The sequence below is a fragment of the Eptatretus burgeri genome, chromosome 2, assembly GCF_056783735.1.
Source record: "Eptatretus burgeri isolate ZD-2024b chromosome 2, Ebu_testis_v1, whole genome shotgun sequence".
Lineage (NCBI taxonomy): Eukaryota > Metazoa > Chordata > Myxini > Myxiniformes > Myxinidae > Eptatretus > Eptatretus burgeri.
In genome coordinates this window covers 156,611,390-156,626,381 of record NC_140962.1, presented here as the reverse complement: position 1 = coordinate 156,626,381, position 14,992 = coordinate 156,611,390, and the positions used below count along the sequence as shown (strand labels likewise).

General features: G+C 43.3%; 1 protein-coding gene across 1 annotated transcript; it reads left to right on the top strand.

Annotated features, from left to right (window-relative positions):
• Positions 1-4,595: 4,595 nt before the first annotated feature.
• Positions 4,596-13,012, top strand: LOC147033665 (tubulin alpha-1C chain-like). The gene is made up of 5 exons (XM_085871735.1): positions 4,596-4,755; positions 8,006-8,228; positions 9,198-9,346; positions 11,757-12,437; positions 12,528-13,012. The coding sequence occupies exons 1-5, from the start codon at positions 4,753-4,755 to the stop codon at positions 12,822-12,824; spliced, it is 1,353 nt and encodes a 450-aa protein (XP_085727861.1). The 5' UTR covers positions 4,596-4,752; the 3' UTR covers positions 12,825-13,012.
• Positions 13,013-14,992: the final 1,980 nt, after the last annotated feature.

The following is a 14,992-nucleotide window of genomic DNA, read 5'->3' as shown; positions in this document are numbered from 1 at the left end:
GGGGAGTGACTTTGACCACCCGGGATGACTTTGAACACTTACTGGGTTCGTTTGGATGATTTTTTTCCTGTTGTTTTAATGCAGATTGCGGCCAAATGCAAAATGGGAGTATGCAGGTAAGGTATGATTCTGTCTCATGGGATGAGACGTATGCTGTTGGTTCTTATACAGCTGGTTATTGCATAAACTGCAAAAAAAAAATCGATTTTCGAGAGTGCAAAAAATTTGTGTGGTCTTCATATGTTGCTGTCAAACCAAGTTGATATTCACATGGGTAATCAAGCTGAATGTTGCCAACATTATGCATTGCAACCATCTATCCATTGGGACCATACTCTATGCAGAGTGTTGGTGCTGCCTAAGTAGTCTCCTTGGCTATTGGGCACAATCCTGGAAGGGTCAACACTCCAACACAGGATACCAGCAAGCTGGCACTCATTCTGCCAACCTCAGAAGGATGACAGGCAAAGTCAACCCCACCTGGTATTAATTCAACAGCCAGGTGGGATTTAAACTCAGGATCCTAAGATCCCAAGCCCACCACCCTAACCATTAAGCCAACACCAGGCATATGCATTGCATATTGATAATTTATTTATTTATTTTTCTGGGTGAGTTTTGAACACACCCTTTTACATCAAAACTGTGGTTGCACTCTTAAGCAACCTGTATTATTGAGTGAAGTTAGCGCAGGTGAAACTTACTCCAAAAACAAAGTTACCCAAGCCAACAACAACGCAGGAAACAAAGCAAGGTAGATGTAGCTCCTGGCAAATCTGTCACCACTGATGACTTTGAAAAGGAGGATCCAGAAACGTAATCTGATGACGATGAGGTATCTAATGACCAGGATGAAAGAGACGACAGAGAGAAGGGAAGCGATGACCAGGAGGAGGAAAGCAACGCAGGCAATGCCCAGAAGGGTCTGGAAATGATGATGCAGAAACATCCGATGAGGACTTGTTCCATTTGACAGGTGTGAAGAAGGTGAAGGAATCAAGTGAGATTCAGGTCGGCAACTGGCTTCTGGTAAACTTTTCCGGAAACCGCAAAAGTCGCAAACTCTATCTTGGCCAAGTTGACCTGCAAGTTGGAAACACAGCATTTCAAGGAACTTTTGTGAAGAACAAAAGCGGAAGAGTTTGCGATGCGACTCTTTTTGTCTACCCTGATGAAACTGACGCATGCATGGTTGACTTTGAGTCCATCATTGGCACGGTAGACAGTCCGCAAGTTTTGCGAAGAGGTGTGCTGCGGCTTGCTGTCAACAGCTCTGAATGGTGAAAAGTTGAATTGTGAATTTGATTGAAAATCACCATGACAATAGAAATAACTGTTGTGAATGGTGAAAATTATATGTTAAGGTCAACAAGTATGAGTGAAAATGCTAAATGTTGTTTTGTGCAATTTAAAAAACAATTCCTAAACAGTTCAAAGCCCCTCCCCCCCCCCAAATTGCACACATTCCTAAACTGTTCACAATTATTTAGTTTAAGTTATTCAAAATTGAAAAAAACTTCAAACAGGGTTCAAATTCACCACTCTTTACAGAACCAGATTGATTCCGGGCCAAGCTCGACTCAGCTGTGAGGAGTGAATGAAGGAGACACACAGGGCTTTATACACTAGAAAGGAGGTGGTTACGAGGGGATATGGCAGAGGGATGTTTCAGAAGGGGAGAGAGAAAAGAAGTGTAGAAGAGTTTTTCCAGCAAGGACCAGGGGGCCAGAACCTGAAAGTAAAGAAGAGGAGAGTTAAGACGGTAGCAAGGCAGGGGACTTTTATTCAGAGTAGTTAATACATGGAATGGTCTCCCTGGAAAAGTAGTGGCAGCAGAAACAGTGGACACGTTTAAATTAGAATTAGATAGGTACCTGGACGTTATAGAGATAGAGGGGTATAGAGAGGTTGGCAGCAATGGTAGGTACAGCTATATGAGGTATGAATGGGCTGGTTGTATATTCACGTCATAATTAAGATGTAGATGTATAGAGGGTCTCACCAAGTATACTGTAGACTTACAGTAAGTACTCTGACCTATCTCATCATTTTAAAGATGACTGTAAACTCGAACAGTGCTGTCACCTACCTCACCATGTTAAAGATTACTGTAAACTCTTACAGTACTTTCACCTTCCTCACCATATTGAAGTTTACTGTAAACTCTTTCAGTACTTTCACCTTCCTCACCATATTGAAGTTTACTGTAAACTCTTACAGGACTTTCATCTTACTCATCAGATTAAAGATTACTGTAAACTTGAACAACACTTTTATTTCATCTTACTCATCATATTAAAGTTTACTGTAAACTATTACAGTACTCTCACCTACCTAATCATATTAAAGTTTACTGTAAATTATTAAAGTACTTTCACCTTCTTCACCATATTAAAGTTTACTGTAAACTATCACAGTACTTTCACCTTCCTCATCATAGTCAAGTTTACTGTAAACAATTACAGTACTTTCACCTTCATCATATTAAAGTTTACTGAAAACTATTACAGTACTTTCACCTTCCTCATCATATTCAAGTTTACTGTAAACTATCACAGTACTTTCACCTTCATCATATTCAAGTCTACTGTAAACTATTACAGTACTTTCACCTTCCTCATCATATTCAAGTTTGCTGTAAACTATTATAGTACTTTCACCTTCCTCATCATATTAAAGTTTACTCTAAACTATTGCAGTACTCTCACCTCATCAGATTAAGGTGTTATGTAAACTATTGCAGTACTTTCACCTTCCTCATCATATTAAAGTTTACTGTAAACTATTACAGTACTTTCACCTTTCTCATCATATTCAAGTTTACTGTAAACTATTACAGTACTTTCACCTTCCTCATCATGTTAAAGTTTACTGTAAACTATTACAGTACTTTCACCTTCCTCATCATATTAAAGTTTACTGTAAACTATTACAGTACTTTCACCTTCCTCATCATATTCAGGTTTGCTGTAAACTATTATAGTACTTTCACCTTCCTCATCATATTAAAGTTTACTGTAAACCATTACAGTACTCTCACCTCATCAGATTAAGGTGTTATGTAAACTAGTGCAGTACTTTCACCTTCCTCATCATATTAAAGTTTACTGTAAACTATTACAGTACTTTCACCTTTCTCATCATATTCAAGTTTACTGTAAACTATTACAGTACTTTCACCTTCCTCATCATATTCAAGTTTACTGTAAACTATTACAGCACTTTCACCTTCCTCATCATATTCAAGTTTACTGTAAACTATCACAGTACTTTCACCTTCATCATATTAAAGTTTACTGTAAATTATTACAGTACTTTCACCTTCCTCATCATATTCAAGTTTACTGTAAACTATTATAGTACTTTCACCTTCCTCATCATATTCAAGTTTACTGTAAACTATTATTGTACTTTCACCTTCCTCATCATATTCAAGTTTACTGTAAATTATTACAGTACTTTCACCTTCCTCATCATATTCAAGTTTACTGTAAACTATTACAGTACTTTCACCTTCCTCATCATATTCAAGTTTACTGTAAACTAATATTGTACTTTCACCTTCCTCATCATATTCAAGTTTACTGTAAATTATTACAGTACTTTCACCTTCCTCATCATATTCAAGTTTACTGTAAACTATTACAGTACTTTCACCTTCCTCATCATATTCAAGTTTACTGTAAACTATTACAGTACTTTCACCTTCCTCATCATATTCAAGTTTACTGTAAACTATTACAGTACTTTCACCTTCCTCATCATATTCAAGTTTACTGTAAACTATTACAGTACTTTCACCTTCCTCATCATATTCAAGTTTACTGTAAACTATTACAGTACTCTCACCTCATCAGATTAAGGTGTTATGTAAACTATTACAGTACTCTCACCTCATCACGACACAGCCCTCGTGACCCGCGTGTACCACGTGTTTAAACCCGACACGTCACCAGGAACGAGGTGAGGACGTGGAGGATTCAAGGCGATTTCGCTTCTCACCTCAAACTCTTCCTCTTCCTTCACCGGATCATTTTGACCGTTGAGAGGAGGTTTTTTTCCGAACGAGCGATTCATTAGGAACGTTTCACTCAAAGTGATTGAAATAAAATAAAAAAAACGATCGTTAATCGTTCGTTCGGTGTTTCGTTACCTCATCCATTGATCGGCGCAGATCCGTCACCTCCTCAACCACGTGACAACGAAACACGGACGTTCAACCCGCGAACAGGTGCATTGCAGAGCACACCTGTAAACACTGACAACGCAAACACAGGTGTCGATGTCATGTTCGAACCTCTCCACGTCGTCGTCGTCGCCTCCTCCTCGTCGTCCTCCTCGTCGTCCTCCTCAAATTAAGGGACGACTCGTCTCAAGGAAGGTTCAACAACATCGAGTCCAGTAAACAATGGGTTTTTTTTTTTAAAGTACAATGAGAACAAACCCGCGAATTTATTAAAATAATCGAATTAAATAATTATCCGCATCGTCATTTTTTTTCTCTCATTCGCAACAAATTCCGCCAAAAACCGTTGTCCTCGGAGATGAACGCCCAAATTCAAAGGAACCAATCGGGGGCGAAGAGATGAGAACGCGATGACGTCATCGCGTGGTCGGTTATATATTCCAGGTACGAAAGGTGCGGTTAGTAATTCCGGGCTTGTTCGACTCGTGACTCGTTCGTAGCCGGTTATACCAACAACCTCCGTTCCTTCACCTGAGTTTGCGTGAGTTGTTACTGCATCATCTACCATGGTGAGTGTTTTATACCTCGTTACTCACCGTTAGTTAAGCTAACTTTTTACTAACTACGTTTAGTGGGCAAAGATTATTATTCTTCACTCTTGAGAGTTTAAATCGAAGAGATTTTAACGGAATTGGATTTGAGATCAAGTGAAGTGTTTGAAGTAAAGTTTGTGTGAAAGTGACACGTGATGTGCCACACCCAGGTAATGGCGCGGTCAGGTGTGCACTCTTACCTAATGGTACCTTACGGTGGGAACCTGACTCGGGGATTTGGTGTTTCATGGCTGTGTTTGTTTGAGACTCTGTTTAAAATGGAGACTTGTGAGTGAGGTAATGCTCGAGGGACCTGGGGAGAGTACAGGTAACTTGGGTGTAGATTGGGCGGGGGGGAGGGGGAGGAAGGAAGCAGCTTTTAGGGGAGCTGTGTGTGGAAAGTGTCATAGGGGAGGAGGGGGGGGTGGAAAGTCATAGGGGAGGAGGGGGTGGAAAGTCATAGGGGAGGAGGGGGTGGAAAGTCGTGGGGGAGGAGGAGGGGGTGGAAAGTCGTGGGGAGGAGGAGGGGGGTGGAAAGTCGTGGGGAGGAGGAGGGGGGTGGAAAGTCGTGGGGGAGGAGGAGGGGGTGGAAAGTCGTGGGGGAGGAGGAGGGGGGTGGAAAGTCGTGGGGGAGGAGGAGGGGGGTGGAAAGTCGTGGGGAGGAGGAGGGGGTGGAAAGTCGTGGGGGAGGAGGAGGGGGTGGAAAGTCATAGGGGAGGAGGGGGGTGGAAAGTCGTAGGGGAGGAGGAGGAGGGGGGTGGAAAGTCGTAGGGGAGGAGGAGGAGGAGGAGGGGGGTGGAAAGTCGTAGGGGAGGAGGAGGAGGAGGGGGGTGGAAAGTCATAGGGGAGGAGGAGGAGGAGGGGGTGGAAAGTCATAGGGGAGGAGGGGGTGTGGAAAGTCATAGGGGAGGAGGGGGGTGGGGGTGGAAAGTCATGGTGGAAAGTCATGGTAAAGGGGGGGGTGGTGGTTTGAAGTGGGTGTGGTGATGGTATTGAACCCTCTGTCCCTGATTTAATCTTTGAACGACCTTGTGTATCCATTTTGTTTGGCATCCCGTTTGGATCAGTTAATGGTGGAACGTAAACTCACTGCGGTTTCCCACGGTAGTGAAGCTGTTCTTCATGGAGTGTCGTCGATCTTGACCCATTGTACTAATGTGACATCACCATGTTGTGTTTGCTTGATTAACCTTTCCACTTTGCCTCACTTACTCGAGTAAGTTACATTTTGCTAGTTGTATTTATGCCAAAGGCCCAAAGTGTTGTTGTTTCACATGGAGCACCTCACCTGTTACTGTTTGCTAACTGATGATGGATTGTTGGAGATTAGTCCCACTCGAGGTGAACGATAGTTTGTCCTTCATTGAACAAGTACATGTGTTATTGCGTGTTGCGCGTTTATGGATTCGTTTCTTGCCACGTCTCGATGGAATACGTTATTGGGTTACAGGTGACCAAGAATGTGTAATGCCGTTCACCCAGTTAGCTTTCAGCTCGGTTGGTGGCCCACGTGACCCACTTGGGATCTTGGAATGTTTGGAGAGGTTAGATTTGATTATAATTGGAAGCAAATCCGACTTGCTGATGCAACACCCTCCCCTGTACATGAGTACTGTAGTTGTGTATAAACACCTTGGTAGTGAGCAAGTTTGCAATTGAGTTATTTTTACACGGTTAAGACTATTGATGTGCCCGTTGGTGACTAATGCAAACCTGAGAGTTGTTGGACTGTCAGTGTGACTGGTGGTGGATCTCGATCCAGGCCTTTAGGTTGTTCCTTATGCCCCAAGTTTCCTATTTGTTTTTTTTTTGGAGGAAGGAGTTTGGGATGGATGGATGGATGGATGGATGTATAGGGGGTGAGGAGGGGGAAGTTGGTGATGCTGCAAAGAGCGGCAGTCAGATACCAAAGCTTGTGTAACATTTTCCACATTCTGATAACTTATCACGTTTGAACATGTCAGACGCTTGGCCTCGACCTGCCACGATTCTACTGCAGGATCCATTTTTTTTGTTGTTGTTGGAGGGAGTTGGGATTATGTAGTGTGAAATGGATTGTCCAAATCTGTATTAAATGAGCGTAGGGTGGGGCTCTGGAGGCCTGTAAGTTTTTGTGTTTTTTTTTTGCTTCATCGATGTTACAAAAGCCAAGGCCCTGAAACTCAAATAGCCAGTTGTAAGTTATTTTATTTAAAAATTTCAATATGGGGGTCTTGGCTCGTGGAAGAGTGAGGCAACAGGGTCGATCGGTCGATAGATGGAGCTTGATCCTGATGGATTCTGCACAATTGAGGTTTCAGATTACAAGGAAGACGCCCCCCCCCCCCCAGGTACATAAATAGGACGAATCGCAACGTGGTGTCGTGTGAAGTCCTGGAGGGAAGAACATGTCAGTTCTGCAAGAGAAATGATCGAGTTGGGCCTCAAGTAAAGTGCGGACTTGTTGGAATCGGTGGAGACTATAAGGAGCGGCACCAGACATGGAAGACGAGCGACGTGCGTGCAATGAGTAAAAAAAGCGAACCCTGCGTCGCGACCTCTAATCTCGAAGACCGATGCAGAACAGTTTGTACTCTGTTCTCACCGATGGAGGGAGGAAGCAAGAAAAGCTCTCCATCCATTGCTCTGTCTGCCAAAGCAGATCGACGTGAGCTTTCACCAGCGAGACGAGTTCTTCATTCTACATGATCCATGATGCTCTGCATGAAGGTAATGCACCCCGGACAGTGCAGGAGTCTTTGTCTCGTTGGAATTTCTCCACCTCAGCATGACCTAAGCTCCTCTACAGTAAGGACCTGTTCTGTGATGATGGAGTTGTGACCTTTGCTTTCTCTGGAAGGACAGGATTCGGGCACTCGTCCTCGATTTGACGTGTCCATCGTTGCTCCTTTTGTGATGTAATAGGTTCGGCACAGGTACCAATCTCTTGTAGATGCTGATAAACAGAGTAGGTATGTCGTGGGCCTGGTGTTGATGAGGAGCACTCGCTTGAGCTTGCAGGGAGAGTCGGCAGGTTCCTGTCTGAGCTTCATTGCAATTCCCTCCAGGTGAAGTGATCCATATTGAAATGTTGTCTGGGAAAGTATGAAGTGACTGTTTCGCACTCAAACGGTGCTCTGGATGTTTGAACCTTTTTTTTAAATTTGGTTTCATGTCCAGCTCGATGAACGAGCTGCGTTTTGTATGGAATGACTCGTCGAGTACGTCTGTCGTTCGTTTCTTGCAGCGCGAGTGCATCTCCATCCATGTGGGCCAAGCCGGAGTGCAGATGGGCAATGCATGCTGGGAACTTTTCTGCCTGGAGCACGGCATCCAAGCTGATGGAAGAATGCCCAGCGACAAGACCATTGGACGTGAAGACGATTCGTTCAACACGTTCTTCAGCGAGACGGGGGCAGGAAAACACGTTCCTCGCGCGGTCTTTGTGGACCTGGAACCCACGGTGGTCGGTAAGTTGTCCATTATTTTGGGCTGAATGATTTATTTGTGATAATGTGCAACCTCGGAGTATTCCCGTGCTGTTCGTCGATGCAAGCGCTTTCTGAGGAATGGATGATCATGATTGGCTGATGGACATTTTGAACTCGCACATTTGCCTGGCATTGCATGCGAAGAGAAATGTGAATAACGTTGCCAATCACAAAGATTGATTGGCTGATTGGAGCTCCGTTTTAAATTTCCACGTCCGTCCCTGAATACGTCGAACGGAGACATCTGAATGCGGACGGCCTTTCCATCTTGCGTTTTTCCTCTTGGTGTGTTGTCGATAATTCACAATTCGGCATCAAAAAAGGCTGCGATATCCCAAATTTGATTTATTTTTTTTTTTTTCTCCAAAGTGGATGTGGATGTGGACTGGACGAGCAGGCGCTTTGTAGTTTTATATAAACACAAACCGGCATCACTTCAACTCGCTGTTTTTAAACCATTCACCACCCCTGCCCTGCCGGCTTTCCTGCGTCGTCAGTCCACAAATGCTGCCTTGGTATGTAATAGTGGGGATTAATTTGCTGATGCAATTCCATGTGAACAGTATTTTTTTTTTTTTTTAATACCTGGCAGGATACAATGGCAGGAATAAACGCAACATTGATCGTGGGAAGCAAGACCAGTTTTGTTCGGTTGTAGTGCACTTTGCCATTCAATGTGTTTTTTTTTTAAGCAAGAAGAGGTTTTTATGTTTAAATGTGATTGTGAGCTCTCTGGGTGTTCTCGATCACCTGCACACCAGTCCGCTTTGTTTGAGAGGCAGAAACTTGGTGTGGTATCTTGCTCGATGGATATTCTTCCGGAATTTCCGGTGATTTATAAACCATTAACATGAGAATCTTGGTGAGGCAATGATGTTCTCTCCAAGTTGGCAAGAGGTGACTGTCTTGAAGCAAAAGCACCCGAATGTTTTTGTTTTACTTTTGTAGATGAGGTTCGGATGGGAGCGTACCGTCAGCTGTACCATCCTGAGCAGCTCATTACTGGAAAAGAGGATGCAGCTAACAACTATGCCCGTGGCCACTACACCATTGGGAAGGAACACGTGGACCAAGTTCTTGACCGCATCAGAAAGATGGTGAGTTTGTTGGGGTTTCATGGTAATACATGGGCTTGTTCATCTTTGCAACACAAAAAAATGTGACCAAAGAAGGTAAGATTTTAATATTTTATTTTATATAGAGTATGGTGAGGCTCAAGGAAGTATCTTCTCAATGCATCGTCTGACCAATATATTGTGCAGACTCACTAATAATCTAATTGAGATGGGAGAGTATATACATCTCACCCTCAACAAGCGGGATCAAGGCTTGACTTCATTTCAATTGGAGGATGTGTCTGATGTCTCGTGCCATTGACCTGCATTGCTTTGTGGCCTCGCGGCAGAGTCGAGCTGGATTCTTTCCCCACTGGTTCTGCCAAGTCGATTCCCTTGGATTTCACTGCATAGTCAGGGTTGGTGGTAATCTCGTTTATCCATTCATGCGTCACTAGTTTGATGCACTTGGCTACTGATATCGTCTGCTGGTCCCATTTTGCTCACATGCAGGATGTGGGATCTCTCTCCCCCTCCCCCCCCCCTTCTTGGCATAGATGTCTCTGAGCTCAAACTTTCATTTGCTACCATTTTGTACACAGCTATAGAGTATCCTCTATCCACAAACTGGGCCTTCTCCCTTTGTTAATGGTAATAAGTCTTATTCACAGTTGGTGCGTCAGTTGTCTGATGCTTGCCCCCCTTGCGAATGCCTCGGATATTTTAGTGAGGACAGTTTGAACTCTGCTCGCCCTCATGGCCTTTTCCACCTCTAACTCGTAACTCGTCACTGTTTGTTTGTCAGGCCAAACTTACAAACCTGAGAAGCCGATTCAGGTGCAGTGCAAAAACTGCACCCACCAGTGTCATGGTTGACACTAAGGGTTTCACGGAGTCTTTTGTCCCCAGTATTTAATCTGTTTATGTCCTTTCCTGTGATAATGCCTCATCCTGAGTCTACATGCTTGATATGTGGGATAAGGTTTTCTTAATGCAGCAGCTTGAATCTCACCATGTGTAATGTCCATCATGGGCGACTTTTTTGATCTGGTTGAGCAGGTCGTCCAAACATTGAGTCGATCTGGTTAACCTGATATGAAAGCGTTATGGAATTTTTGAAAGCATGTTGGGCTTAGACCTGTGTGATCATGTGACTAATTAACTCTTTAGAGGGCTTCAAATGCACATTTCTCAATTGGCCCGTTACTGGATTATTTTTTTTTTTAAAGACTATTCACTCGCTCTTAATGGAGAAGTCCTGTACTTCAAATGACAATGTCCAGGTTATGAACAAAAGGTTTATTAGAGTGCACACAGCACAATGATAAGACTCATTGGACTGTAATCTGAGCTGTGGGTAATTATTATTCCTGCGCTTTCGAAGAAAAGTGGGAATATTGTGATTGTCTCCGCTGTCCGTCCGTACATCCATCTGTCTTACTCTGTAATTCCTCCTACACTGTTTGAAATAGGAACTTGAAACTTTGGGACATAGTAGATATATGTATGGGGAAGTGCACAACACTTTTGGATTTTTGACACGACCCTTCGGTGCCGGGCCAGAGGGGTTTAGGGTCATGGGGGTTGATTTAAAAAAAAAAAAAAAAAAAAAAAAAAAAAAAAATTCTTGTAGCTTTTTAAATCAAACATATTCATGATTTATACATTTAACAACATATATATTTTTTTAACTCATGATGATCAGAGGGTGCTTGGGGGAGGGTGGGGGGTCGGGGGTGCTTAGCGGATAGGCGTTCAAAATCGCTCCTCCTACACCGTTTGAGATAGGAACTTGAAACTTTGGGACATAGTAGATACAGGTAGTCGTCGACTTGCGACCGCGATCGGTTCTGACTGGTCGTAAGTTGGCCAACCTTTATTTATAGTGTATAGGCCTATGCAAAAATTACAAAAAAAAAAGCAATGGCGGGTGCTGGGGTAGAAACTGAGTCTGAGTGGGCGGAGACGCGGAGCATTCTGGTCTTAAGTCGCATAGGTCGCGAGTCGACTACTACCTGTATATGAATGGGGAAGTGCACAACACTGTCGATTTTTGATATGACCCCGAGGGGCCAGGCCAGAGGGGGTGGGGTCATGGGGGCTGATTAAAAAAAAAAAAAAAAAAAAAAAAAAAACCGTTAATGGGACAAAGCAGTGCGCACAGGAATACGCGATGGTGTGCCATAGACAACGTAGTTCTAGTTATTATTTTTCATTTTTAAACAATACAATTCTTACCCAGCTCACCACAATAGACATGGGACATGAGGGAATTGAGTGGACAGGGACCAAAAAAAAGAATATATATATATATATATATATATGTCGCAGGTTGACCGTGATGTGGTCATTCTTGTTTTTGATAGTCATGCTTGGACAAACTTGTACATGATTTTGTTGCATTCTACAATTGGACAAAACATTTACACTTTTTATTTTTTATTTTTTTTAGGCTGAACAATGCACAGGACTCCAAGGTTTCCTGGTGTTCCACAGCTTTGGTGGAGGAACAGGTTCTGGCTTCACTTCTCTCCTGATGGAACGTCTCTCTGTAGATTATGGGAAGAAGTCCAAGCTAGAGTTTGCCATTTATCCGGCTCCTCAGGTGGCAACAGCAGTTGTTGAACCTTACAACTCTGTGCTCACCACTCACACCACTCTGGAACACTCTGATTGTGCATTCATGGTTGACAACGAAGCTATCTATGACATCTGTCGTCGTAACCTCGACATTGAGCGTCCCAGCTACACCAACCTGAACCGTCTGATTGGGCAGATCGTCTCTTCAATCACCGCCTCTCTCCGGTTTGATGGAGCGCTCAATGTTGACCTCACGGAGTTCCAGACCAACCTGGTTCCTTATCCCCGCATCCATTTCCCTCTAGCTACATATGCTCCAGTCATTTCGGCAGAGAAGGCTTATCATGAGCAGTTGACTGTCGCTGACATCACCAACGCATGCTTTGAACCAGCAAACCAGATGGTGAAATGCGATCCACGACATGGGAAGTACATGGCCTGTTGTGTCCTGTACCGTGGAGATGTGGTCCCTAAGGATGTCAATGCCTCCATTGCTACCATCAAGACAAAGCGCACCATCCAGTTTGTGGATTGGTGTCCCACTGGATTCAAGGTATTTAAAAAAAAAAAAAAATTTTTCAAATGCAGTTTAATGTGGAGTGAAATGGATCCAGTTTCTAACAGTATATGACCTGTTTTGTAGGTTGGAATTAACTACCAAGCACCTTGTGTGGTTCCTGGAGGTGATCTGGCAAAGGTGCAGCGTGCCGTTTGCATGTTGAGCAACACAACTGCCATCGCCGAGGCCTGGGCACGCCTGGACCACAAGTTCGACCTGATGTACGCCAAACGTGCCTTCGTGCACTGGTACGTGGGCGAGGGAATGGAGGAGGGCGAGTTCTCCGAGGCTCGAGAGGACATGGCAGCCCTGGAGAAGGACTACGAGGAGGTCGGCCTTGACTCTATGGATGGAGAAGAGGAATATGGTGAAGAGTACTGATTGCTTGTCTGTTGTGCAGATGCAATAAAATTGTGAAGCTTTTTTTTTTTTTTTCCCCCCCACTCTCTAAAATTGGTTTCTGGTCCTGCACCACAAATCTCTTGATGTTTTAACTACTGTGTATTTGGGGGACAAATCTTTCCTCTTGTCCATGCTGTACCTAAAGATTAAACTGTTGATCTCTGAAACTGGTTTTGTAGTGCATAAGCCCTTTTTGGACTCAAGAATTAGAGAATGGGTTGATTTTTCTGCAGAATGTCTCTTACGATTTGTGACATGCCCCCTACTCCTCGATACCAGTACTATGCCAGGTGGATGTAAAGAATGTGTTCTCACCTTCCTTGAAAACTAAAACCTCCAACTATGAATATTTTTAAATCCACTTAAAATCTTCATTTTTTTTTTTTCTTAATCTTATCGTAGAGATGAATACATGTGACACCTGCAGACAAATAAGATGCACCATAGGACAGACACGTGACAATATGGCTACAGAAGCAAACTAAGGAAAAACGAAATTTGAAAGATTGGCTTGGTGAGTGATGGTGGGGACATCACATGGATTTGTATGGGGAATTACCTGAGATGGTGGTGAACACCTGTCTTGAAGACTGAGAAGGAAGAAAGGTGAAAGTTGCTTCTGTGGGTGGGGTGGGGGTGGGGGATCAACCACTGTGTTGGTGATGAGATTCAGGATTTTGGAAGTTTCACCAAAATGTAAACATTCTTTGCTAAATTTATGAAAATTGTCAAATTCCTGTTTGAATCGTTGTTCTGATCTGAGAAGCGCACAACATTAATATATTTTTTAGATCCTCTTGGAGGATCCCTGTCTTACGTTGTTCTTGTGGACTTTTTTGTTTCACAGCCTAGTTTTCATCAAAACTTCCTGAAACTTGGTGTGTATATATGTAAACATTCCCTGTGCAGACAGTAACCATCTCCGATTTTGAAAATTCCTCCTAGAAAAAAAAGTTTTGTCAATATCCCCACGAATGGAAATCGCCAAAAAAATTCTCACTCTGCAAGCTTTTTGAATTCTGTTTGCGTGAATCGAACAGGGCATTAGCAGAGATGAATTACCGCACATATGATACATCACTTTGTCGCATCAATTTTTATATCGACTTTTTGTTTCACAACCCAGAGTTTTCATCGGATCTTCGTGAAACTTGCCATGTATATGCAGAAATCCCACGCGCAGGCAGTAACCATCTCCGATTTTGGAAATTCTTCCTAGAAAAAAAGTTGACGTCTTAATATCACCGCTGATGAAAATCGCCTATACCATTATCTCAAACTAGGCAAGCTGTTTGAATTTTGTTTGCGGGAATCAAGTTGGGCATAAGCAGATAATTTATCGCAAACCTGATAAATCACAATGACTTCATATTCGTTTTTTGACATCAAGAGGACGAGGATCTTGGCTCATGAGTTTTTTTATTTTTTCTCCTTGTGCTGTTGTCCAACGAGCCAATTGCTGATACGGTGACACTACAATTTTGAAAATGATATGTAAATGCTAATGCCTTTTGTGCATGTGCTGTGTTTTCAGTGACTTGGTTTTGCTCATGCAATATCCAAGTCGGTGTTTTCAACACTTTTTAAAATTTATATGTTTAAAATTTTGTTTAAGCATTGACCTGAAAGTGATTTTCAAAATGGTTATAAATTTGTTCTTGGATGCAAATCGGACTCACGGACAAACATCCGTGTACGAGACAGGTGTTGATAATCCAATTAACTTAATGTGTAGAGGCCTGGGCACGCTTCTGCGCTGCTTCTACTCTCCCATCAATGAATGGAGGTCCTCAATGCCAGACAGGAAATCTGAGCCGTATCCCTGGACATATCACGTGCTTTTGACACAGTCTGGCACCCTGCCCTACTCACCAAACTCTCTTCCCATAGTATCCAAGGCCATCTCCACTCATGGCTCGCAGACTTCCTCTCCTGTCGCAGTCAACGTGTGGCCCTAAATGGAGTTCTTTCATCCCCTCTTCCTGTGCAGGCTGGAGTTCCTCAAGGTAGCGTTCTGGGCCCTGTTCTTTTTCTGGTTTTCATCAATGATCTCTCGGACTCTCTGGAAAATCCTCTATTTCTCTTTGCCGATGACTCCACCCTCTGCCGTACCATCTGTCATCCCTCAGACCGGCAAGCAGCAGCTT